Genomic DNA, 23,752 nt, shown 5'->3' with positions numbered 1-23,752 from the left:
TGGGATTCCTGGGAATTGTGGTTTTATTCTTTACGCCTCTGCATTTTCCATATTTTCTATAATGGACATGAATTACTTGTCGGGGGAACCAGTTTACATGACAAGTTACAGAGCATTGTGGAAAGTCTAGAAAATAAAGTATCATTCTATATTCCCCCCCATAACTTTAACCCAACACAGATGCTTAAAAGTGTGTTCCTGGCACATGCAAGCACACATGTGTACACACGTGCATATACACACGCACATGGACAGCCCTGGGGCCACCTGCCCTGCTGTTCGTCCAGCCTGGCTCCAGCCCAGCTCCCTCCTTGAGGACCATGCTGAGTCCGTGCTGTGGCTGTAGCCCTCCACGAATGGCAGCGAGGTCCAGAAGCCACCTCGGGCAGGGCCTGGGTACCTGGGCTGCCCCGGCTCGGTGGTCAGGTCCCTCCTGGCTGGCCCAGGCCTCTGGAAAGCAGCTGCTAAAGCAGCCGGAGCCAAGCCTTCTCTGTCAGGCACTTGGCTCCCAGGCTGAGGCCTGGCTTCAAGGGCCAGTGGCCAGAACTGGGGGACAGGGCGTGGGAGTGCTGTGGCTCCATTCCTGGGGGCCCTGGGGACTGGAGAGAGGGGGATAGGGCTGGCATTCAGGGCTGCAGAGAGCCCCTCTCCCCACATACGGTGGGAGGGAGGGGTAGAGACTGTGGAGAAAGGGAGCGGGACTTAACGGCTTTGGCCAAGGTGTCCTTTTCTGTTCTACTTCCAGGCTGCCCTATAGAGCCAGAGACTAGGAAACTTCTCTGGGCCAGAGCTCTGGGGGCTGGTCTTGGGGGCTTGGCTTCCTCCCAACTGCTCCAGAGGGCTGGCGGGAGTCAAGTGTTAACTCTCTGTGTGCTGGGGCCCAGGATGGGCCATCAGGGTGTGTGTGTATGTAGGGAGGGGTGAGGGTGGGGGGAGCTTTTATTACAGGAGGGCGAGAGGGAAAGGAGAGAGTTAGAGGCGACAGTGTGTGTTTGTTGTTCATTCATTCACCAAATGCCTATTTGACACCTCTGTGTTTTCAGACCCTATGGGGGTGCCAGGTAGACACTAATCAGCAGAAGAGCCGTGGTTTCTGCACTTATGGGGCTTATGTTCCGAGGGGTGGTGGGCTGCGATCAAATACTTCCTCAAATGGTTGCTAAAATTGCAGTTGAGGTAGTGCTGGGAGTGAAGGGTACGGCCCCTAGGAAAGTCGCTAATGAGCCACTTGACCTTGTCAGACCAGTCAGCAAAAGCTTCCTGGAGTTACCTGTGGCTGCGGAGAGAGGGGTCCCGGAAGCAGGCACCTAAGTCCAGGGAGGGAGTGGGGCAGAGTGTCTCTCCAGGGCACAGGCCTGCAGACTTCCTGGAACTAGTCTGGTCTTTGTTTTATGCACAGTGGGAAGCGGATACATGATCAGACTTGTGGTTTGGAAAACTCTCTCTGACTGCCATGTGTGCTCATACATGCACATGTGTACACGTGTACATCCTTGCCTACATGCCCTCCTGACCCCAGATTCCCCGGAAAATTGTCCTGTCAGCTTTTCTCACTTCCAGAGAAACCCTGAGGCTGATGCCGTGGCCGCACTGGGGAAACAACACTGGCTGTGAGGGTCCCGGCTCCTGGCTGAGCCCGGTGGGGAGATTCTGGCAGGGCTAGGGGTGGGTATTGGGGGGCGTGTCCCAGGGCCTCAGTCTGGATTCACAGAGAAAGGGCGTACTATGGTGCCTTCCCCATTCTGGTGTGCTACCTGGCCTGGCCTCCTTCCGGGCTGTCCCGTGACCTGGTGGCTGATCCAGCCACACCTGACTGTCAGGCTGTGGGCACCAGACCTGCAGAGAAACTGAAAGGGCAGCACCAGGGACTTCCCTCTGGGTTTCTCTAGGCGAGCCGAGGAGCTTAGCTGGACATTCCGGGATTTTACTCTATTAGGGATTATATTTGCGCAGAGGGAATTTTCTGCTCTGCCTCCCATTCCTTTTTGGACGGGTATTTCTCCCCCGTGCCTTGCCCTGTTATTGCAGGAGGTGGGTGGAGCAGAGGCTCTTCCTCGTGGGTCTGAGGTGATGGGAGCAGACTCTGGGCCTGACCGCTGGCCCTTGCCCAGCTGTGTGTAGTTTGGGGTGGGGTGGGCAGGGGATCAGGAATCTTTAGGAAACTAACTGCTAGGTCCTGTAAAGCATGTCCCCCTCCCAGCAAACTGTGCAGTCTGAGGTGCCCCCACCTGAGGATGTACCCGTCCCCTCCCCAGGGTCTCAGTCGCCTTCCTGTGCCCTGAAACTGGCTTTCTAGGTTAAAGCCCAGGACGGACACCAAGTATCCCTGCATCTGATATGCCACCATCTGGCCCAGAGTAGTAGTCAGAACTGGCTTTGAGACCCTGATGGATGAATTGGGTGACCTTAAGCAAGATCAGGGCCTCAGTTTCTCCATCTGCAAAATGAGGACAATAACAGGGCCCGTCTGCCAAGAAGAGAGGAGTGGGCAAGTGAGCTGCTGGAAGACAGTGGGGGACAAATGTGGGGTGGTCATCACGCCTTCACCTTCATGGTCATCACCTGCTGTTGTCTTTAAGAGGCGCTCACTTCGGGATCTGAAACAGCGCCATACTGCGCCACATTGGGGCTCCACTCCTTTGCAAAAGGAAAAATCAGTAATACTGAGCCTGTTTTTATTTAAAAGTTTGATATTTTGTCCATCATGGATTTTCCCCCAGTATTTTTTAATTGAAAAAAAAATGATTGCTATAAATTCTTATTTATCTTGGTTACTGAGTTTTTTGGTATCCCCTTAATTTATACACCTGAAGCAAGTACCCCATTTGCCTTCCTCGGGGTCCCAGGTCTGGTCTTTAATGACAGTAGAGCAGGGCTGATCGAGACCCTGGGCCAGGTGCTCACTCCAGGCTGAGGGCTAACGGGCGGCTGCTGCCCTTGCACCTGAGGCAATGGGGTGATGGCTGAGGGGGGATCCAGGGCTGGTGGTAGAGGTGGGTGGTGACATGCTGGGACCTTCAAGGTAGATTATCCCCCAGGTGGGCCCAGGCCAGGGAAAGGCCAACCTTGTAGGGTGATACAGCCCACCACTCCCAGGAGAACCTGTCGTTTTGCCCAGACTGTATGTACTTCTCCAGCCTTAGTTGCCTGGGTGGCATGGTGGGTCTTGGCTGGGGCTCTACCTGGGGAGGTGGGATTAGGTTACAGGCCTGCCCTGGTGGAGGCAGAGAGGCAGAGGATTCCTGGGTCTGGGTTTCTGGCAGCACCCCCATTTTTTTGCCTTTCTACTCCTGCATTTACAGTTGGGTTTATGAACTCATTCATTCCCTGAGGCCTCAGCCCCTGGTGCTGTAGGCTGTCAGATACAAGCTGTGTGTATCCCTGCCCTGCCCTCCGGAAGCTCTAACCAGAGAGACACACATGGTAGTTAAACTCAGCGGAATGGCTAGTAAGAAGGAGTCCACGGTGGTTGCCATGAAGTAGGGTCCCCTCAGTCTTTTTGGGGGAGTCAGGAAGGCTCCTGCCGAAGGTGGCCTTGGAGCCGAGCTCTGAAGGACAGGTTGGGCTTTGATGTTCAAGTTCATGGAGGGTTCTCCCCAGAGACTGGCTTGTTTGGGACACTCCTAGTCCCCAAGCTGGGCTGGAGTGGAGGGGAAGAGCACTGAGCACGGGAAAGGGCCAGGATATGAGTAGGAGGGTACCCCTGGCAGGAGGCCGGGCCCCACAGAGCTGGTAGGCTCAGTTTGTGGCCACACATGGGCATGGGGTGGGGAGACTGGGATCAAGAGGGACTCCCCACATGTGGTCCTGGTGTCTGGATTGCTGGGGGTCACTGGGACTTGGGGTTTGGGGCCTGAGGCCACTCTGACATCTCTGGGTTGGGCAAAGATGGAGGTAGCTCCCCTGCGTCTCCCTGGCCTGGGCTATAGGGACAGCTGGGTCGGTGTCCTCTCACCTCTCCTCCCCTCCCCACTCTCAGGCTTTCACACACACACACACACACACACACACACACACACACACACACTAACTGCCCCCTTCTCCTTCCAGATCCTGGGCGCGGTGATCCTGGGCTTCGGGGTGTGGATCCTGGCAGACAGGAGCAGTTTCATCTTTGTGCTACGTAAGGAGCCCGCTCTGGAGGGGAGGGTCGGGCAGGAAGCAGGGCCGCCCCCACAAGTACTTCAGCCTCAACGCTACTGGTCCCTTTTCCAGCTGACCTCAGGGCCCTACCCAGGTCCTGCTGCTGACCTCTGCAGGGGGTTCTGGGAGGAATTTTCTTTCCCTCCCCAGACAAAGCAGCTGTTGTCTAGAGAACACTGGGGGCTGGGGAGGCTTGTTCTCCCATCCTGGTCCCTTCCTTAGCCCTGACCTTGAGAAAGCCTTACATTCTCGGCCCCTCCATGTTTTTCTTCAGCAAAATGTGAGCAAGGGTCCCTCCCCTTCCCAGTTCAGAGACAGGTAAGAAAGGGTCAGGAAGGACAGATTGTCCGGTGTTGATGAAGTGCCTAATGTGTGCTTGGCACTGGCTAGGTGGGTTGGACACGTGCACTGAGGAGGAAGGCACCAGGAACAGCTTTCACTGTTCATGCTCGTGGGGCTCAGCGTTTTGCTGAGCCATAAAGTAAATTATCTTGATCCCACGACAGCCCTGCGAGGTAGGAATTCTCCTATTCCTGCCTGAACAAAGGAGGCTCAGAGAACTGATGTCCTTTGCTCAAGTTCACACAGCTTCTGGGTGATAGGTGTGGGCCCTGAGAGCGTGGGTCCTAAATGCTGCACAGGGTGAGGGAGCCACAACGTGGAAGCTCCTTCCCACTATTTAGCAGCAGGAGGAAAGAAGCCCAAGGCACTCCTGCCAGATGATAAGAGCCTTTCCGAGTCTACTCACAGTCTCCTTCAGGACGCCCCCTGGGCTTGCTGCACTGACCTCTTATGGTCGGACGCCCTGTGGTGGGAGACAGGCCTTGCACATGGCTGCAAGTAGTAAGTACAGTGAAACCAGTCCCCTCAGTGAGTGCGCTGTCCTTGGCTCACTTCCCCTCCCAGCAGCTGCCGGAGGTAGCAGGTTTGGACGCAGGCCTATGACAGCTGCTTGATTTGAATAAAACGGAACCAGCATACGATGGGTGATAAACGGGCCACACCTGTCACTGTGGCCCCAGAGGGCTAGGCCTCTTCTCCTCAGAGGGGAAGAGAAGCAAGGATGAGCCACCCTCCAGCCACATCCCATGCAGCCTGGGGCTGTCAGTCTTGCCTCCTACTCAGGGGTAGCAGACTGCACCCCCATTCTGGGGCTAGGGCCTGGGTTTCCGGCCTCAGCTGGGTACCCATACTCCCCGTGCCCTCCCGACATGGGACACATCCTCTTTGGCCCTGACGAGTCCCAGGCCTCCTGGGCCCTGGCCCACACCCAGTGGGCACTGAGCCACAGAGCAAAGTCTTTAGGCCCAGCCCGCCCACTGCATTTTTGCCCTCTGCACCCCGCCCTAGGTCTCCAGGGACTGCCCACTGCTCCTCCTGCCTCTTCCAGCCTCCTCCCTGTTCAGGCCTGAGAATCTTGAGCTGGCCAGATTTTAGAGGCCCCCTCGATGTACCCTGAGTAGTTTTACAAATACCAGGGCTCAGGTCCCATCCTCAGGGATCCGACTCTTGGTGTGTGTGGTTTTTATAACACTCTGCGGGGGGGTTCTCCAGGCCACCATGGTTCAGAAACACCAATCTGCCCTGCTAGCCAAGTCACTATACCCTTGGGTAAACTGAGGCTCAGCCAAGGGAAAAAGACTTGCTCAGAACTCTACAGCAAATGAGGGTCAGAGCTGGGAACACAAGGCTCCTGAGCTGCTAAGTGCCAGGCTGTGTGACACAGCTCCTCCCTTTCACCTAATTGAATCCTCACTGCCTTACTGTCCCCATGATAGAGTGGAAGACATTGAAGCACAGGGAGGGGAAGTAACTTATCTAAAGGGCACGCAGCTAGAAGGTGGGGAGCTGGGATGTGAGCCAGGTGGCATGGCTCCTGAGCCCTCGTTTCCTGAGCCCCTGTACCACGGGGTTCTGTGGCACGCCACAGGTTTGAACCATAATGAGCAGAAGTAAGCATCGTGCTTAAGAGCATAGAATCTGGAGACAGACTGCCATTGTTCAAATGCTATTAGCTGTGTGATCTCGGGCAAGTTATTTCACCTCTCTGTGCCTCGTTATCTGTAAAATGGTGATAATAGAATGTCCCTCATAAGGTTATTGTGAGATGTTAAATGAGTTAATATCTGAAAAGAGTTTAGAACATCTCCTAGTGAATAGTAAACCCTACATAAGTGATTGTTAAATAATAATGTTTATAATGTTATGATTGTTAAATACGTTTATAATACCATCTAATCCTTATGACATTTTTAAGAAGTAGGACTTACGTAGTTCCATTTTACAGAGAAAGAAATAGAGGCCAGAGAATGGCTTGCCCAGGCTCCGAGGCTGTTAGTAGCAGAGCTGGGATTAGAACCCATTTCTCGTGATCCCCGTTCCCTTTCAATTTAGGCCACTTCCTCCCCCTTCACTAGTACCTGCTCGGCCCAGTGAGACCAAGATGTTTCTGCCGTGCACAGTGGATGGGTCACCCTAGGGTATGTCGGTTTCTCAGATTTGCGCTGGCCTGAAAGCCTGGGCGAGGATAAGGACGGGTATCCCCGAGAAGTTCTGAGAACCCGACACCCTGCAGCTGGGCAGGCCTCCCAGGGGAAGGGCCTGAGTTGGGGTCTCAGCCCTGGGCCTTGACTGCTGATCACCTCCAAGGCCTCTTAGCCTCTCTGGGCTTCTGGGCCCTTAGGGACAAATCAGGATGTAAACCTGCCCTCGTGGGGCTGTTGTGGAAGTTCAGCAAGATGATTCAGAGCAAGGGCCTTGTTGAGGCTGGCATACACTGGATTTCCAGGCGGTGCCAATTCCTTTTCTCTGGGAGTGGTCGCTGGGAGGCCTTGTTGGAACCCAAACCCAGGAAGTTTAGGAAAAGGGAAATGTGACGGCTCCTGCAGTCCACAGTGCTTGCTGAGAGCCAGAGTGGTGAGGGCCTGGAATGAAAAGGAAGCCCCACCCTCACCCAGCAGGGGCTCTGCCTGGATTCTTGGGGGCTCCTGTGAGGAGCTGGGCAGAGGCAGACCTGCCCTGGCACCCCAAGAGTGGGGTGGGCCAGCCAGGGCTCTTCCTGAGCTCCAGAACATTCTGTCTGTGACCAGGAAGTGGAACTGGACCTCGTCCCACCCACACTCCAGCTTTGTGTTATTCCCTAAAGGGGCTGACGCCCCCTTGGTGGCAGCAAGGGGGCCGCCGAGGTGGGGATCTCAACCTCTCTCAGGTCCCCCAGGGAGCCGTTCTGTGCTCTCTGCTGATGGGTAACCGCCAGCCCTGGCTGTGCATGAGTCATTAGGGAAGCACACTGAAAATGCAAATTCCAGGTGGTCTCCCAGGAAAGTCTGTCCAGTTGTGATGGACCCAGGAGCCTGCACCCCTAGGAGCTTCCTTTGATCCGCTGAGGGGCTCCAGGCTGCTCTCCAGCCTTCTGAGAACACTCCTGCCTGGCTGCTTCCCAGGAGTGCTGGAGCTGTCATGGGGGTGAGCCCGCAGTCCCCTGCCTGGGGGCGGGCACATCTGCCCTGGCCCCCTGGAGTAGCGCAGCCTTGGGGTAGAGTGTCCCCCACACCTTCAGGCTGGCTGGGGGTGGACATGAGCTTTGCCCTGTGTGATCTGTCGGGCTTCTTGGGAAATGCTGGTCAAATGCCCCTACTGAGCTCCTCACCTCTACCCACCAGTGGTCGCTGCCTGCCAGCCGCCCTGCCATCAGGCTCCTCTCTCTACGCCTCAAAACACTACCTGCTACGCTCCTCTCTCACTCACACTGGTCTATTCTTTCTCGCCTTCTTTCCGTTCTTCAAATACATCAAGCTTACTGCTTTCTCAGGCCTTTGCACCTGCTTTTCCCTCAGACCTGCACTTGGCTGACTTCTCCTTTCTCATCTCAGCTCGAATGTCACCTGCTCCGCCCAGCCGTCCCTGCACCGCGGCCTACTCCCCGCAGGCTTCAGCACCTTCACGGGCCTTCACACAGCCAGAGTCATTTACTTGTTGTCCCCACTCCCCTCTCCACATCATGCCATCTCCTTGCTGTGGGGACCTCATCAGCCTGACTTCTGTATCCCCAGCAGCTGGCACAGGGTCTGGCACGTGATAGGCGCCTAGTGAATACTTGTTGGTTGAATGAATGAACAAGCATCATGGCAGTACGTGTGCCCGAGCATCCATGGAAAGAGCATGGCGTTGGAGGGCCACATATTTCCAAATCCCAGCTGTGGCCCGTATCGGTGCACCCCTCTGAGCCTCAGTGTCCTCATCTGTGAAATGGCCACGCTAGTGCCTGCCAGGCAGTTATGTCGGAGCTGGGGACAGCGTGTGTGAAGCCCCTGGGGCACAGTGAGTGGGCAGGAGAGGCTGGTGCTTACTGTTGAATGGAGGAGGAGGAAGGCAGGCCTGCGATGTCTGTGGCCCCAGGAGAACCCGCTAGTCTGTGGTTTGTTAATTCAGCAGATGTCCATGCAGTACTTTGCTGGGCCCGCCACTGCTCATGGGGCCGGGGGCTTAGCAGGAGCAAACCCACGGCCCCGCCCTGCTGGAGCTCACATTCTTACGGGGCTGCAGCAACAAGCAAGGCACGTTAGAGAAGTGCAGTCTTTTCCATCCCAGTCAGTGCGGAGGAGAACAACTAAAGCAGGGCTGGAGGTGAGAACAGATTGCAGGGGGGCGGCGGCCTCCAAAGGGAGTGAGCAGCAGGTTGCTTGCTGGGGGACTGACCCTAGCACCCAACTCCAAGGAGGGCCTTCAGGAGCTCTCCTGGACCTTTGGGCCCTGCCCCTGATTTTGCGCTTTATGAGACGGGGACAGCCAGGCTGGATCGAGCGCCTTCTTTCCCTCCCCAGAGAACTCCTCCAGCTCGCTGAATGTGGGGGCCTACGTCTTCATTGGTGTGGGGGCTGTCACCATGCTCATGGGTTTCCTGGGCTGCGTGGGCGCCGTGAATGAGGTCCGCTGCCTGCTGGGGCTGGTGAGTAGGCGCTCCACCGCGGCCCCCTCAGACTGGGGGTGGGGGGCGCCTCGGAGGTGAATGGGACCTGATGGGGGGCCCCCAGCTGACTCTGCCCGCTCTGTGTCCCCAGTACTTTGCCTTCCTCTTCCTGATCCTCATCACCCAGGTGGCCGCTGGCGTCCTTTTCTACTTCAACATGGACAAGGTAAGCCCTCCCTCCCACCCTCCCTCCCTCTCTTCCTCCCTCCCCCGCCCCTCCCCCACCTGTGCTGGACCAGCCATGTGAGGGTTTGGCCTGGGGGAGGGGGATGGACAAGAAGCCTCTCCGTGGTGCAGACAGACCCAGTAGGTGCCAAGGCAGCCTCCCTGCTACCGAGTGGTAGACAGATAGTAGGAAGGTGGCGTCTGTGGGCAGAGTCACTGCTGGGCCTGGACCCCTCTCTGCCCCACCATGTTCTAGCTGTGTGGCCGCTGTGTACAAGCTGCTGGCCTCTCTGTGCCCATTGCAACTTCTGTAAACTGCGGACAACGATAAAATTTAACTCTCTGGGTTGTTGCGAGGTTTCAGTGAAATTATGTGAGTAAAACACTTAGCACAGTGCTTGGCACAGTAAGGACTCAATAAATGTTTGTTGTTCTTGTTATTATTAAGGCACCTTAGCACGTATTAAATCCATGTTACTCATCCCCAGATGAGACCCAGGGAGGAGACTCTCAATGAAAACATTAGTCCTGTGTCAGAGGGAAGGTGCTCAGCTTTGAGGACTAGAAAATCAGACTTACTGTGTCTTAAAATCTAAGGACACTTGACTCGAAGTCAAGTTTGGAAGCTCAGAGACCCTGCTTCGAGCTGTCATGTTTAGCATCCTCATCCTGATGGCTGTCCCACATCATGCTACTCACCTCATGGTCTCAAGATGGTTGCCACTGCACCATCTTGTGCTGCTGTGGCCAGAAGAAGGGGAATGGGACAGTGCTAGCCATGCCATCCCTGTCATCAGAAGAGCAAGCCCCCTCAAAGTCTACCCCAGACTGGGTTCCAAAGGCATCCCTGGCTTTAAGGGAGACTGAGACAGTGAGTATCTGGCTTTCAGACTCTACATACAGAGGCACAAGAGAGGAAGGAGCCAGGAATGGCTGTTGGGTGAGCCAGTCGATTGTGACTATCACAGTTATTTATGGAACACCTACTACGTGCACATGGTATCTTCTGGAAGCTTTACACACATTGTCTCATCCTCACAACAGCTCCGCATGGTAAGTGTCATGTTGTCAGACGGGAGCAGGTGCTCAGAGAGACGAATAGCAATCACAACGCCGATGACAGTGACTGTACCCCCACCATCCCAACACTGGATTGGCACACGCCATATACTGGGTATAGTGTTGGCCACTTTCCCTTTATTCTTTCATTACAACACTCTCTCAAGATAGTGTGAGAATCCTCGTCCTACAGGTGAGGGGACGAGGGCATCCGGCCCGTTAGTGGCCAGGCCAGGTGAGAGCACAGGCTCCCTAACTCCAGTGGGAGTTTGCCTGTGGCCCAGCTGAGCCTGGGGGCCTGCATTCCTCCAGTGCTACAGTTCTTGTACACCGAGTGGGTGGCAAAGGCGGCACCAGGTAGGCTCCTGCATTTTACCATTTGAAGGTTAAGTTGCCCCAGATCCCTCTTAAAAGTAAGTTGAGAAAACATTACCCTGTCAACAACTAACACTTAATAGAACTTAGAACAATACTAGCATTAAATGCTGTGCACATACTGCATTTAATATTTGGTCCTCACAACAATTCTGTGAGATCATTGATACGAATACCCTCATTTTCAGAGGTGGAAGCTGAGGCACAGAGAGGTTAAGCAACTTGGCCAAGGGTCACACAGCTAGTAAGTGGCAGAGCTTTGATTTGAACCCCGGCAGCCTGGCTTCTGGGTTCATGGTGGTGAAATTTTCACTATGGTGGTTCCTACCTGAATCTGCTTTACTTATTTATAATCCACACCCAGCCTGTTTCCCAGGAGAATTGGAGCTGACGTCCGACAGGCACAGGGTAGATAAAATCAAAATGAGAGAGATCAGAAATCAAAATCAAACTGAGAGAAAAGAAGACCATTGTTCCTGAAGCCAGGGGATGAGATTCTTACGCAGCTGAGAGCTAACTTGACACTGAACTTCCTGGCAGCCAAGGCAAAAGGGGAAATACGGTTTCAGTAGCACAATGAAGCTTGCTTGGCTATCGGATAGGAAGCAAACGTTTAGGGAGGGATACTCCTTTCCCAGAGAAAGGGTTATAGGATCAGGTCTTCCTTTCTGCTCGGCATCACCTGGGCTTCTCTGGGACCCAGTGAGGAGTACCTTATCATCAGGGCAGTCAAGAACCCTATGACTCAGAAGCTGATCAACTCCACAGGGGTCTCGGGCCGTCCACCTTCTCACCCCCTGTGCATTTCCCCATCTCACAATAAGAAAGATGGCGCCCATTTGTGGACACCAACCACAGGCCAGGAGCTGCCTTAGCAACCTGACGCCTGCTTCTGTTTTACAATTATTTTCCACTTTAAGAAACTGAGGCCTGGGAAAGCAAAGTGAGTTTTCCCCACAGTCACACACAGTTCGGAGGCCTCAAAGTGGAGATTTCCATCCCGGTCCCTCTGCCCCAAGGCCCATGCCTCCCTCTATGCACGCGGCCTCCCCACGGGCTGGTATAATCTCTGCTTGGCTGACGACCAGGACCTACTTCTCAGAGGCGCCCCACAGCCCCCGAGCAGGGCCTGTGCAAAGAATCAGCTCTTCTGACTCCAGTCTAGACTCTGTCCCTCATACCCACTGTCCCCTTCTCTGCCTCCCCCGCCACCCCGAGGCTCCACACCTCATGCCCCCGGGCCCCAGCCCACCTCACCTTGGCCCGCCTCCTCTTTTGGAAGGCAGGGGGAGATTTTCTGGCTTCGCTAGGGAAGTTCTGGCGCCACTCTATCCTCCGAGTTGGAATGAATGATTTATTTTTTCTTTCCCAGCACATTGTAAATCCTGGTGGAAGACTAAACATGCCCTTGATGGTGTTTATTCCTGCAGATGAGGCCCAGCTGGGGAAGTGGGGCTTGTGTGAGCCTGGAGGGAAAAGGCCTTTTGAGAGGCCGTGGGCCCAGTCTTCCCCCACTCTCCAGGGCTCCTGGGCAGGTGGGAGGGACGGAGCTCCTGGGCTCTCCCGGACGTTGTCTCCAGGCTGCCATCTGTTCTTCCTGCTCCATGGTCCCAGCAGCCACTGTTCCCAAAGCAGCAACAGGGGGTACCTGGGGACCTTGGGCAAGGCACGTGGCCTCTTGAGCCTTGGGTTCCTCGATTATCAATCAAGGGGAATAAACCTGCCTGGTCCCCACCCCCACCCAGGAGCATAGACTGCAACACGTTTGTAGAATATAAAGTGGTGACCAAGGGCCTAGACTCCAGAACCGAACTGCCCACGTTGGAACCCCTGTGCTAAGACGCTTGGCAAGTTACTCAGCCTCTCTGGGCCTCGGTTGCCTTGTTTGTCAAATGGCAGTAACCATACAGGTCCACATCCCCTGTCTACAATTCTGAAACCCAAAACCACTTTGGGAAACCCCCCCAAAACCATCTGCAAGTCATTTGGTGGTAGAACGTGAAGGGAAGTGAAGCTATTTATGACCTTTGTGTATCCCATTCTGGTGTCCCTCAGGAAATGGGAATGGGAGAGCTTGCAGGCTGTAACACACATCCTAATTCCTTTCTCACACTGGAGCATTTCTCAGTGCCCGAGCACACTGGCCCCAAGTGGCAAACGTGGTGGCGAGCATCAAGAACACCGACGTATGGGAAGGGCATAGAGTAGTGCCCATGTTTGCTGGCATCATGCGAGTGTTACTGTTATCATCACCATTATTAACTTTATTAATGCCTAGTAAGGGCTCAATAAATGGCCTCTGTTCCTGTTGTTGTCAGTATTAGTATTAGCAAGGGCAGTGGGAACCAGGAAGTGTGACGTTAGGATTCCTTTGACTGCTTCCTCCTCTGTTTATCCAGCCTCCATTTAGTGGACAAAGGGCAGGTCTGAGATTCAGGAGCCCTGTGTTCTAGGATGAGCTCTGCCACTGAGTGCTGTGTGTCCTTGGACAAGTTACCCAGCCTCTCTGAGCTGCAGGTGACCTCTTGGGCCATTCTGAGCTCTGCCACTCTGGGATTCTGACTCATTCTCTCCAGGCAGTGGAGGGTAGGAGGGGTTGGGAGGAAGGAAGTGAGCTGCTACTGCTCCCTGTGGTGTGCTGGGCGCTGGGTTTGCTGCACTCCTGCAGGCCGCACTGTTAACCCTCCCTACAGCCTGCACAGGCGAGGTTGCTGAGGCTCTGACAGGTTCTATCAGAGGTTTGACCAGAAAGCCTGAGGGCTTGGAAGAGACAGGGCTTATATGACCTGGGTGGGAACTGGGGTGGGGTGTGGTGACGTGGCTGGGCCCACTGCTGTGTGCTCCCCAGAGAGAGTGGTCAGCAGACCTGCGACTCCCTTTCTCCTTCCTTCTCCCAGCTGAGAAACCAAAATAGGCACTGTGCACAAGGTACAGGTGGTAAAACGGGTTCCTCGAGGACAGTGCAGTTCTGTGAGACGTCTGCTGGCTGAGATGGAAACTTCCTGATCCACTGGCTTGGAGGCAGCTGGAACCAGGACAGGGAGAGGTGACCTTTCTCTTCCCTTTTGGGAAGGGGGAAGAAGGCATTCAGGCTGTCCTTCTAGAAAGGGATCATGGAGAGAAATGGGACAAAGTCTTGTAAGCACCTGCTTGTGCTGGGCTGCTTGGGTGGCTCCAGCACAGCCCCTCCCCCCCGCCCCCAGGAGCTTTACTGGGTAGCTGGGGGGACATGGCGTGGCCTCCTGCTGAACTCTGGGTAGCTGGTTATGTGGATTGCAGCTTGACCTTCAGGAAAGACTTGGGTGGTCACTAAGGGTAAACATGCCACCCCCTCCACATTCAGCATTGCAAAGGGTCCTCATTTCCTATCAGGATACTAGAATTAAACCTCCAAGCATTTGGCAATGGTGGCCTATGGGAACCCCGCAGACAGGACAGGAAGATTTGGTCCACTACTCTGCATCTGGGCACCTCAATCTAAGGGGGTTTGACACATTAGAGTAAAGAGCATGGAGAGAGGTCTGGACCCCATCTCAAGGGGTGGTCAAAGGAGCCTGGCAACTTCCCCTGGAGAGGAACGGGTAAAGGGATACGTGGTGTGGTCTCAAATAATCTGAATAATATTTGTCCTGGAAGAGAACAATCTGGTTTGGTCTGTATGGTCCCAGTGGGGACTTGTGGGGCACAGGAGAATGAGAACTAACACGAATGAGCAAAAGTCATTTGGGCTCAATTTAAAATGAACTGCTTGTATCACGCACCCCCCAACTGTGTGATGTGCTATTTTGTAAGGTACTGAGCTCCCCATCCCACGGAGCATTTAAGCAGAACCTGGAAAAGTATGGGGAGGATTCTCACAGTGGGTGATATGCTGGACTCAAAGTTCTCATTCTACCTGTCTGTGAAAAGCCACGCTCAAGGTGAAATAAAAGCACAGCTTTGGCGAGAGGAGAGGAAAGTCACCCTGGAGGATGCTGGGATCTTGGGTCAGGTGGAGACAGTGGGAGGCTTGATGTGATTGAGATCTCAGGGTTCTGGAGCTGCACGCATTAGGGTTATGGTCACATCTCTGCTACTTGCTAGCTGTGCAATCTTGAGAAGTTGTTCTGAGTCGCTGGGCCTTTGTTTTCTCTTCTGGGAAATGGGGAGCATGATATCGGGCAGGACCAGGGCTGGCTTCCTAGGCCTGTGACCTGAGCAGTCACACAGGGTCCCACACTTACAAGGGTCCTGTGCTTGGTTTGAGGCTCTGCTGTTGCTGTCTTGAAATTCTTAATCACTTTTAAAGAAGGGCGCTGCATTTGCATTTTGCTGGGGCTTGTAAATTGTACAGTTGGTCCTGGGCAGTAACCCAACTAAAAATAGCCAGGCTGGCTGCAGGCTCAGCTGGATCCAGGTTTCCAAAGGCTGCCACCAGGAGTCTGTCCCTCTCCGTCTTTGGCCCTGCTCTCCGTTGGCTCCCTTCTCAGACGGGCTGTCCCCAATAGAGCCGAAGGTGGCCACCAGCAGCTCAGGCCCTCCTCTTAGCAGATTAATGGAAAGAGAGGACCCATGTGTGTGACCCTGGGACACGTACTCATCCCTGAACCACTCACTGTGCTCACGTTGTGGAAGGCATTAAGTGGCAGCCTGGTTCTTTGCTTGCCCACTGCAGTGAGGGGGCAGAGCTTCCCGCCACATGGAGGGACTGGGGAGTGCTGAGCCCTAAGGAAAGGAAGAAGGGAGAATGGGTGCAGGGCAGTCGGAAACCACAGAGGTGGCCTCTGCAGGCATGAAGTGAGAGGGTGAGCATCGTCTCACTCTCCCTCCCTGCCCCTCCTTGTCTCAGGAACAGCCTGGTTGCCAGGGTGACGTCCCTGGGCTCCTAACACAACCTCTTGGGCTTTGGGATCCGAAGGCATCGGCTCCAAGCTGAACCGGCCCCTACAGCCCTGGTCCCCGTGGCCTGGCTGTATCCCTTAGCCACATTCTGAGCTGGCAGATAATGTGGTGTTTCCATGGAAACCACCCAGCCTCAATGGAAAGCACACAGTTTCCATCACCTTCTCATTTCAGGAGGGCCTGCAACAGGGAAGTCCAGGCTGCTGTGGCAACCACACTGGGGTATAAATAGAGCCTAGGTCAGCGCAGAGGAGGGCCGGTGAGAAGGATGTGGGACAGGTGGCTCTCCAAGCAAATGCCTTTGGGGAACTTCCTCCTTCGCACAAGTCAGAGAACATCTGCTCACTGGGGAGCAGAGAAGGTTGGGGCAGAAAGAGTCAAGATCTAGATGTGGGCAGCCCCGCTGTGTGTCATAGGCAAACCACTTGGCTTCTCTGCGCCCTTCTGAAAAGTGCTCTGACCTAGGAATAGCCATGTGGTTTAAATGCTGCTAGAGTCGAATGGGTGAAAACTTGGGTTCTGAAATTAGACAAGCCTGAGTCCAAACCTCAGATCTTCTGCTTGTTGGCTGTGTGACCTTGAACGACTTAATGAACTGCTCTCGTTTTCTAAATCTCTAAAATGAGGGCATGAGGTCAATACCTACCTAGGCCATAGGTCTGCGCTGAAGATTAAAGTGAGATTAATGCGTTAACAGTGCTTACTTAGCACAGCGCTGAGACAGAATAAGCATCTGATCAAAGTTAGCCACTCTTAGCGGTGCGGTTAGTTACTGACAGGAAAGCTTTGTAAATTGTAGAGCTGTGTGTGGGTAAGACAAAAAGCGACATGCTAATAGTTTTTATCAGAAGGTAGAGGGACAGAGCAAGGTCCTGGGGAGCTGGTTTCCCCAGAATGGCGAGGGGAGGGACCGGGAGCCAGGGCTGCAAGTCCGTTTGGAGGATGTGGTTGTCTGAGCACAGCAGGCTGGTGGAAGGAAGCCCCGGCACAGGGTTTCCAGCCAGGCTCTGAAAGCCCCTGCCTGGAAATACCTGTCCCCGCTCCCCAATTCCCCTTTCTCAGAAACTGAGGGGCAGGTGTGCAGCTGTGCCCTGGGTGCCCCTGCCCCTCTTGGGCCCCTCGCCCTGGGGTTCCACAGTGACAGCAGATGACCACAACCAGCCTGTCCGTGCTTGTGTGCCGAGAAGGCCTTTGTTCCAGATCCACGGGAGAGCCCATGTGGGGCCAGGCCAGGGCTGGCTCTGGGGGTTCCCCTCCCACCTGGGGCCATTCTCACTAGCAAGGAAGCCCTGTCTTCAGCTCTCTAGGTTGGTTTCAGGTTGGCCTCCCTTTGCACAGCTGATGTTCCTAAAAAGCTGCCATAGTGAGAAACTCTGCTCTGGGCTCCAGCGAAAGGCCTTTGGGGCTGAATCTTTTTGATCCCTGCATCCCTTGTCTGCCTTATTTGTAAATCAGTCTTTTCTGCATGGGGTTAGTGAAAAGCTGGTGCAGTTCTCTCTTCGTCAGTGACAGCCCGTCAGGATATAGGCTTGGTAGAGCCCTGGGGCAGGCATGAGGGTTACCTGGGAGAATGCATGAGGATTTCCGTGGTGTGTGGCACAGAGAGGTGGTTTTGCACACGTCCCTTATTCATGTATACTGCACACCTACTCTGGCCAGGCTTTACCAGATACAGTCCCCGCTCCCACGAAGCTGACCATTCTAGTGGGGATAGAGAGGATGGATCCTGAAAGCACCTGAGTATGTAATGACAATGCTATGAAGAAAATACAGCATGCTTACCCTTTCAGGATAAGGCAGGCCTGGGAGGAGTGGGCGGGGTGGGGGCGGGGCGGGGGGGGGGGAGGATAGGGAAGGGATGGTATTGTGTGGGGTGTTCCAGGAAGGCCTTTCTAAGGAGCTGATGTTTGAGCGGGGCCCTGAGGAAGTGGGCGAGTGAGCCATGTTAATATATGGGAAGAGGATTCCAGGGAGATGGGCTAGAGAGGGCAAAGGCCCTGAGGCAGGAGTGTGCTTAGCACAAAGTCAGCGAGGAGACCTGTGCAATGGAACCAGAGGAAGCAAGAAGAGCGGAAACGAGGTGTGGGAAGCGCAGGGGCCGAATGACGCAGGGCCATGTGGGCCATCGAGAGGATGCCGGCGTTTTTCCTGAGAGTGGTGGGAAGCCACTGGCAGGGACTTAGAAAGATTCACATTTAAAGGGTCACGTGGCTGCTGAATGCCAAATGGACTGTAGAGCAGGAGTGGTTGGTCCTGACTGCACCAGGCCTAGTGTGGTGACTAGCAGGAAGTACCCAGAAAGTGGCTGGAGTGGAAAACAAAAAGCATTTGCACCATGAGCACGTCCCCAGGTTCGGGGGTCAGAGTGGGGGGAGGCAGTTTAAGTAGATGTGACCAGAGGTGGGGCACGGGTTTCAGGAAACCTGACCTTGGTCCTTGCTCTCCCGTCTGCAGGTGAAGCAGGAAATGGGCAGCATTGTGATCAAGCTCATTCAGAACTACAAGGATGATCAGGAGGACAGACTGCAGGAAGGCTGGGACTACGTGCAGGCTCAGGTAAGGTGCGGGGGGAGGGGAGGGCAGGGCAGCTGAGGCAAGTGGCCTGCAGGTGTCTGTGCGCCGGGCTCTGGTCCTCCGTGTGTCTGTATGTGCCTGATAGAACGTGTTAGCCAGTGTGTGAGTGTGTGTCTGACGGGGGCGGGGGCCCCCGAGCAGTCCCCCTGCCTGGCTCCCCAGTCACCACCACAGTTCTGTGCTCAGGGGGTCTAGGGCCTTGGACGTGGCTCACCGCGCTCCCCTCTGTGGCCAGAGAGGGTGGGGTCAGCTCTTGGCCCTCTCGTCTCAAGCCAGGTAGGCGAGTGTTGGGAGCTGCATCCTGGAGGTAAAGAAACAGGCTTCCAAGGTTCATAGGCTGACACACGTCTGAGAGGAGGCTTCCTCCAGGGAGGTGTACGTTGGAACCTTCTGGGGTGAAAGGAATGTTCTATTCAAATCTTGATCCAGACGGTGGTTATGCCACTTTGTGTATAAACATTCATCAAGCTGGGTTTGTACATGTTACTGTATGTGTATTCCACCTCAGTTAAAGTGGGAGAGCCACAGACCAAGCAACTGACTGACAGAATGAATGACTGAATGAATGAATGATAGATAACTCACTGAATGACTGACAGAATGAATGACTGAATGAATGAATGAATGATAGATAACTCACTGAATGACTGAATGAATGACTGAATGAATGAATGAATGAATGATAGATAACTCACTGAATGACTGACAGAATGAATGACTGACTGAATGAATGAATGATAGATAACTCACTGAATGACTGACAGAATGAATGAATGAATGAATGATAGATAACTCACTGAATGACTGACAGAATGACTGAATGAATTAATGATAGATAACTCACTGAATGACTGACAGAATGAATGACTGAATGAATTAATGATAGATAACTCACTGAATGACTGACAGAATGAATGAATGAATGAATGAATGAATGATAGATAACTCACTGAATGACTGACAGAAAGACTGACTGACAGAATGAATGACTGAATGAATGAATGACCATTTCACTGGGTTCCCAGCCTACCTTGATGGTGAACCAATTACACCCACACACATTGCCCTCAGTGATCAGGTCCTGGCTGCCCCCTCTTTTGTGGTCCCAGATGCCCTGTGCCTTGGCTGGTACCTGCCCCCTCTGGGCTGCAGCCTCCTCCTCTCTCCCATGGGGGTGCTGGACACAGCAGTCACTTCGGACCTGTTGGCACTAACTGACAGCTGGAGAAAACCTGCCATCAGGAGAGTTTGGAGACTATAGATGGACTCTGTCCAGGAGACATGGGCACATCCATTTTCTGAACTGTGAAAAGGGGAGGCTGATGTTTTTTGGCCTACGTGCCTCACAGATTTTTTTTGGTGAGGACCAGATAAGGCCAGGTAGGAGGGCTTGGTGCACACAGGAAGACTTTTTCATCACACCTTTAGTTTGACCCACAATACCTGAGGCCCTTTGCTAAGATTAGAGACAGACGGATGTCCCAGGATGAACAAATGCCTGGGGAAGGGGTGGGTCCCTCATGAGATGAGGCACAACCCACCGTGGGATGTAGTTGGCTGGCTGGGGGATTCCTGCAGTAGGAAAGGCCGCTAGAAGATTCTGATGTCTGTCAGATGCTGCTTGGGATGGTGGTTAAGAAAGCAAACTCTAAGTCAGGCTCCTGAAAGCTGGAATACTAACTCTACCACTTCCTGGTCAGAGCTTCTCTAAGCCTCAGTTTCCTCATCTATAAAATGGGGCTTTTGATCCATACTACTGTGAGATGGACTTTTAAAGCCCGTAGCACTTAGGCAGCACTTATCATGCAGTGACGTTTTACTAAAACACAGGGTGGGTAGTGACTGGGGACAGATCTTGGCACGAATCAGGCCAGGAGGCCCTGGAGAAGAGGGCTCTGCCTGGTGCAGTAGAAAGGCCAAGAAAAGCTGCCTCATTTCGCTTGGGTGTGAGAGGGCTATGTGCCAGCCTTTCTGCCAGAGAGGCGGCAGCCAGGCAACTGCAATATAAAAAGTACAACCTGGAGCCCAAGAACGCCAGAGCATGCTTGGCACGCCCCCTGCTGGCCACTGCGCTACTTGTCAGGGACTCGGCCACCCTGAGATGGGAAGGAAGCAGGTGGGGAGTTGACCCTGTGCTGGCCAGGGTGGCATGCAGCTTACCCATGCAGCCCATTTAGTTCTCCCAGGGACCCTAGCATACTGGTTATTGTGATCCCATTCTCCAGATGAGGAAACTGGGGCTCAGAAAAGGGCAGCGGCTTACACATACACAGGGCAGGGCCAGGATTTGAAAGGAGCCCTTCCCCCCCTCTGTTCCACCTTCTGGGGGCATTTCCAGCATGAGCCCCGTCCTTGAGATCCCAATCCTGTTGGAAACTCAAGCCCACATGTAATCCGAAGCCTCTCGGGCTCCCCTTCATGAGCCCCACGGAGGCCCCTTTTAGCACACAGAGTCCAGAAATGCTTTCTTCCCCTCTGGAACTAGAGCATTTTCTCCTCTAAAAAGGCAGAATGGACCACGTATCTTTTCCACTTTGGCAACCAAGAATCTCAGAGGCAAATTGCAACTCTAGCATGTGTTCAGCTGAAAAGTGGAGCCGGCCTTTTTCTGAGCAATTACTGTGCCCTCCAGCCCTGTGCTGGGGGCGCTGCCTACCTGGGCCCGTTTAGTTCTCATAACCGCCCTGTGAGTTAGAAATCTTGCTACCCCATTTTGCAGGTGAGGAAACTGATGTCAGTACTTCGACCAAAGTGAAAAACTGGTAGGTGGCAGAGCTACTGGGATTTGAACCCAGTGACCTGACTGCAGACCCCACACTCTTAACCGTGTATGCCATCTGCCTGCCTTGTGTCCTCCGCGTGTTCTGTCTTTCAGCTCGAACTTCCCTCCTATTCTGCCTTATCGATGGGCTGCGCCTGATTTTTCCTTCCTACTGTTTAGTAGTTTGTGGTGTGTGTTTTCTGAAAGCCCCTTTAAATCCTTGGTGGCTCACAGAAGCCAAAATGAATCCTAAACTCAAATCCTGGTGGTTTGGCTGGAACCAGGGAGGCCTGGACGTGGCAGATCTAAGCCTCTTTCCCAGGAGGCCCCTTCTCTGCCAGGAGGGGACAGTGGGCACGAGCAGCCTGTCGTCTCTTTGCCCAGGGGCAATGCTGTGGCTGGATCAGCTTCTATAACTGGACAGAGAACGCTGAGCTCATGAATCGCACCAACATCACCTACCCCTGTTCTTGCGAGGAAAAGGCGGAAAATGACAGCCACTTAGTGAGGAAGGGCTTCTGCCAGGCCCCGGATGCCAACAGGACAGAGAGCATCAACAGCCCTGAGGACTGGCCTGTGTACCGCGAGGTATGTGGGGGGCTGCGGGGTCACGGCCTGGGTGTGGGGGTGCCCGTGGGTTCAGGTACTAGGGCCACCAAGGCTCGCCTGGGCTTGGGCACCCCCCTCCCTCCCTCATTGCCTCCCTCCCTTCCTTCTTCCTTCCTTCCCTCCCTTCGCTGTCCCTGCCTTTGATCCATTTGTTCCCTTGTCATTGGTACCCTCGTGTGTATTCATTAATTTATCCATTCAAGGAGCATCCAGTGCACTGCAGGCCCTGCGGGCTGGGGGTGGCCCCTCCTGGCAGTTCTGTGTGACGAGGTGAGGTGAGGTGGCACGACATGGGCTGACCTGGCTGTGTTCTCCCCTTGCAGGGCTGCATGGAGAAGGTGCAGATGTGGCTGCAGGACAACCTGGGCGTCATCCTAGGCGTGTGTGTGGGCGTCGCTGTCATTGAGGTCTGCGCCCCCTTTCCTGCAGCCCTCCCCACTCTCTGTCCTCCCGTGTTGCCCCGGCTTTGCGGGTGTGCTCGGGGAGGCTGGGCCCTGCCTGGCAGCTTCCAGAGGCCCAGCAGCAAGCCTGACCTGAGCCCGGGCCCTCCCTGGCTCCTCTGCCGCCTGAATCACAGGCTGGTCACGAGGCTCTACTTGCAGATCCACTGAATCTGGATCAAACCTTGTGTGTTGACCTGGACAGCAGGGGACTCTAGGGGACTGGGCAGCCCTGCCTCCTCTGATTCTCACCTTCTCCCCCCACAGGTCCTGGGGATGCTCCTGTCTATCTGCTTGTGCCGGCACGTCCACTCCGAAGACTACAGCAAGGTCCCCAAGTACTAAGGCAGCTGCGCTCCCCGCCTCCCTGCCCGGGGCTCCTCCAGGCCCACCTCCCACCTCACTGCCAAGGCCCCCTGTCCATCTTGTGCTGGCTGGAAGTGGAGGGCTTCCTGGAGCCTGGACCCCTTTCCCTGCCTTTCTGCCTTCATCCTTCTGTGACTCCTCAGCTCACTGCCCACCAGGGTTCTCGGAGCAACTCAGAGAAAACGCTTCCCACAACATGTCTGGCTTTCTCCCTGCCTTCAGGGCTGTATATAGTGTATGTGGGAAAGTGTATTAAAAACAAGGGGTGGGGGATAAGGCACCCTGGGCTGTCAGGGGACTGCCCACTGCGTGGGTCAACATTTTTTCCACTATGATACATATATCTGTGGTTTTTACGTTTTCATTAGAGGTTGTGGGAGAGGGTGGGCTTTACCTGACTTTAGGGGTGACACCCATTCCCCAGGCCTGACCCAGCCCCGCCCAGGCAGCTCAGATCGGCCTGGGCCACGAAGTAGAGGCAGGGCCTAGATGAGCCAAGTCAAAGCCGGGGTCTGGCCAGGCCCTGGGCTGCTTAGGGAATCAGAGAGGTGCGTCCTCGCGGTGTGACTCAGAGCTGACCCTGCATTCACCAGGACCCTGAACTGTTCAGGAAAGTGGGGAGGATGCTTTCTCCTCTCCTCTGTTCCCCGGGGAGTGGGTGGGTGAGGCTGTGCCTTGTCGGGGAGTGGGGAGGGGGCTCCATGCACAGTTCTGTAAAGCATACTCAAGATTCGACGACTGACTATTAAAGAGGATTTGTAACAATCCAGCCTGGTGCCTGAGGAGTGTGAGGCCCGGCTGCGGTCCATCTGCTTGGCTGCAGCCACGGCTGGAGTTTGGTTTGTGTGTTGAAACAGGTATAGATCATACCTCTGAATTCATGCCTCTGAGGGCAGGGTACCAGTGTCCCCAGAAGGTACACAAAAGTGGGCTGGTGAAGTGTGGTCAGTGAAGCCACCGGATAAACTTAGGCCTCTTTCTAGAGCATCTGTTTTAGACAAAGGAAGGAAACGTTTTTGTATTAGAGCAATGTGATCGAGTAAGATGTGCAGAATTCAGGAGCTTCAGAGATGCATTGTGAGACTTGAAAGGAAGCTCTTACTTGTACACAGACAGTGAGCCCCAGCACATGCCCTATGCCCAGTGTCACGAAGCCCAGGGAGGTTCAGACTCACTGACTTTCTCTACAGCTGCTTTAGCACATGTTATGGGGGAAATCCCTCTAGGGTGGGGTTGCTATGGAAGACGAGGGGAAAGACTGACCTAGGAGGACACTTGCCCTGAAGCCTCCAACTCTCTGATCCCCGGGGCCTGGAGGAGGAGGAAGCGGTGAGATGGGGTGGTGGGGACTTGCCTCCCTGCGGTGGAGGGCCAGGGCAGCAGAGAGAGGTTTTCCCGAAGGATCCACCA

The 23,752-nt window shown here is 54.4% G+C and overlaps 1 protein-coding gene across 3 annotated transcripts in view; it reads left to right on the top strand.

The window, feature by feature from the left end:
* CD82 (CD82 molecule) overlaps window positions 1-23,097 on the top strand; it is a 50,639-nt gene extending 27,542 nt beyond the window's left edge. For all 3 annotated transcript variants that reach the window (XM_033121117.1, XM_033121118.1, XM_033121116.1), the window contains 7 exons: window positions 4,051-4,123; window positions 8,967-9,091; window positions 9,204-9,278; window positions 18,047-18,148; window positions 21,312-21,515; window positions 21,860-21,943; window positions 22,244-23,097. In XM_033121117.1, the coding sequence (XP_032977008.1) occupies window positions 4,051-4,123; window positions 8,967-9,091; window positions 9,204-9,278; window positions 18,047-18,148; window positions 21,312-21,515; window positions 21,860-21,943; window positions 22,244-22,321 (741 nt within the window). In that variant the 3' untranslated portion in view covers window positions 22,322-23,097. The remainder of the gene's footprint in view (window positions 1-4,050; window positions 4,124-8,966; window positions 9,092-9,203; window positions 9,279-18,046; window positions 18,149-21,311; window positions 21,516-21,859; window positions 21,944-22,243) is intronic.
* Window positions 23,098-23,752: the final 655 nt, after the last annotated feature.

This window comes from Rhinolophus ferrumequinum, chromosome 11 (assembly GCF_004115265.2).
Source record: "Rhinolophus ferrumequinum isolate MPI-CBG mRhiFer1 chromosome 11, mRhiFer1_v1.p, whole genome shotgun sequence".
Classification (NCBI taxonomy): Eukaryota; Metazoa; Chordata; class Mammalia; order Chiroptera; family Rhinolophidae; genus Rhinolophus; species Rhinolophus ferrumequinum.
This window is presented reverse-complemented; position numbering and strand designations above follow the sequence as displayed.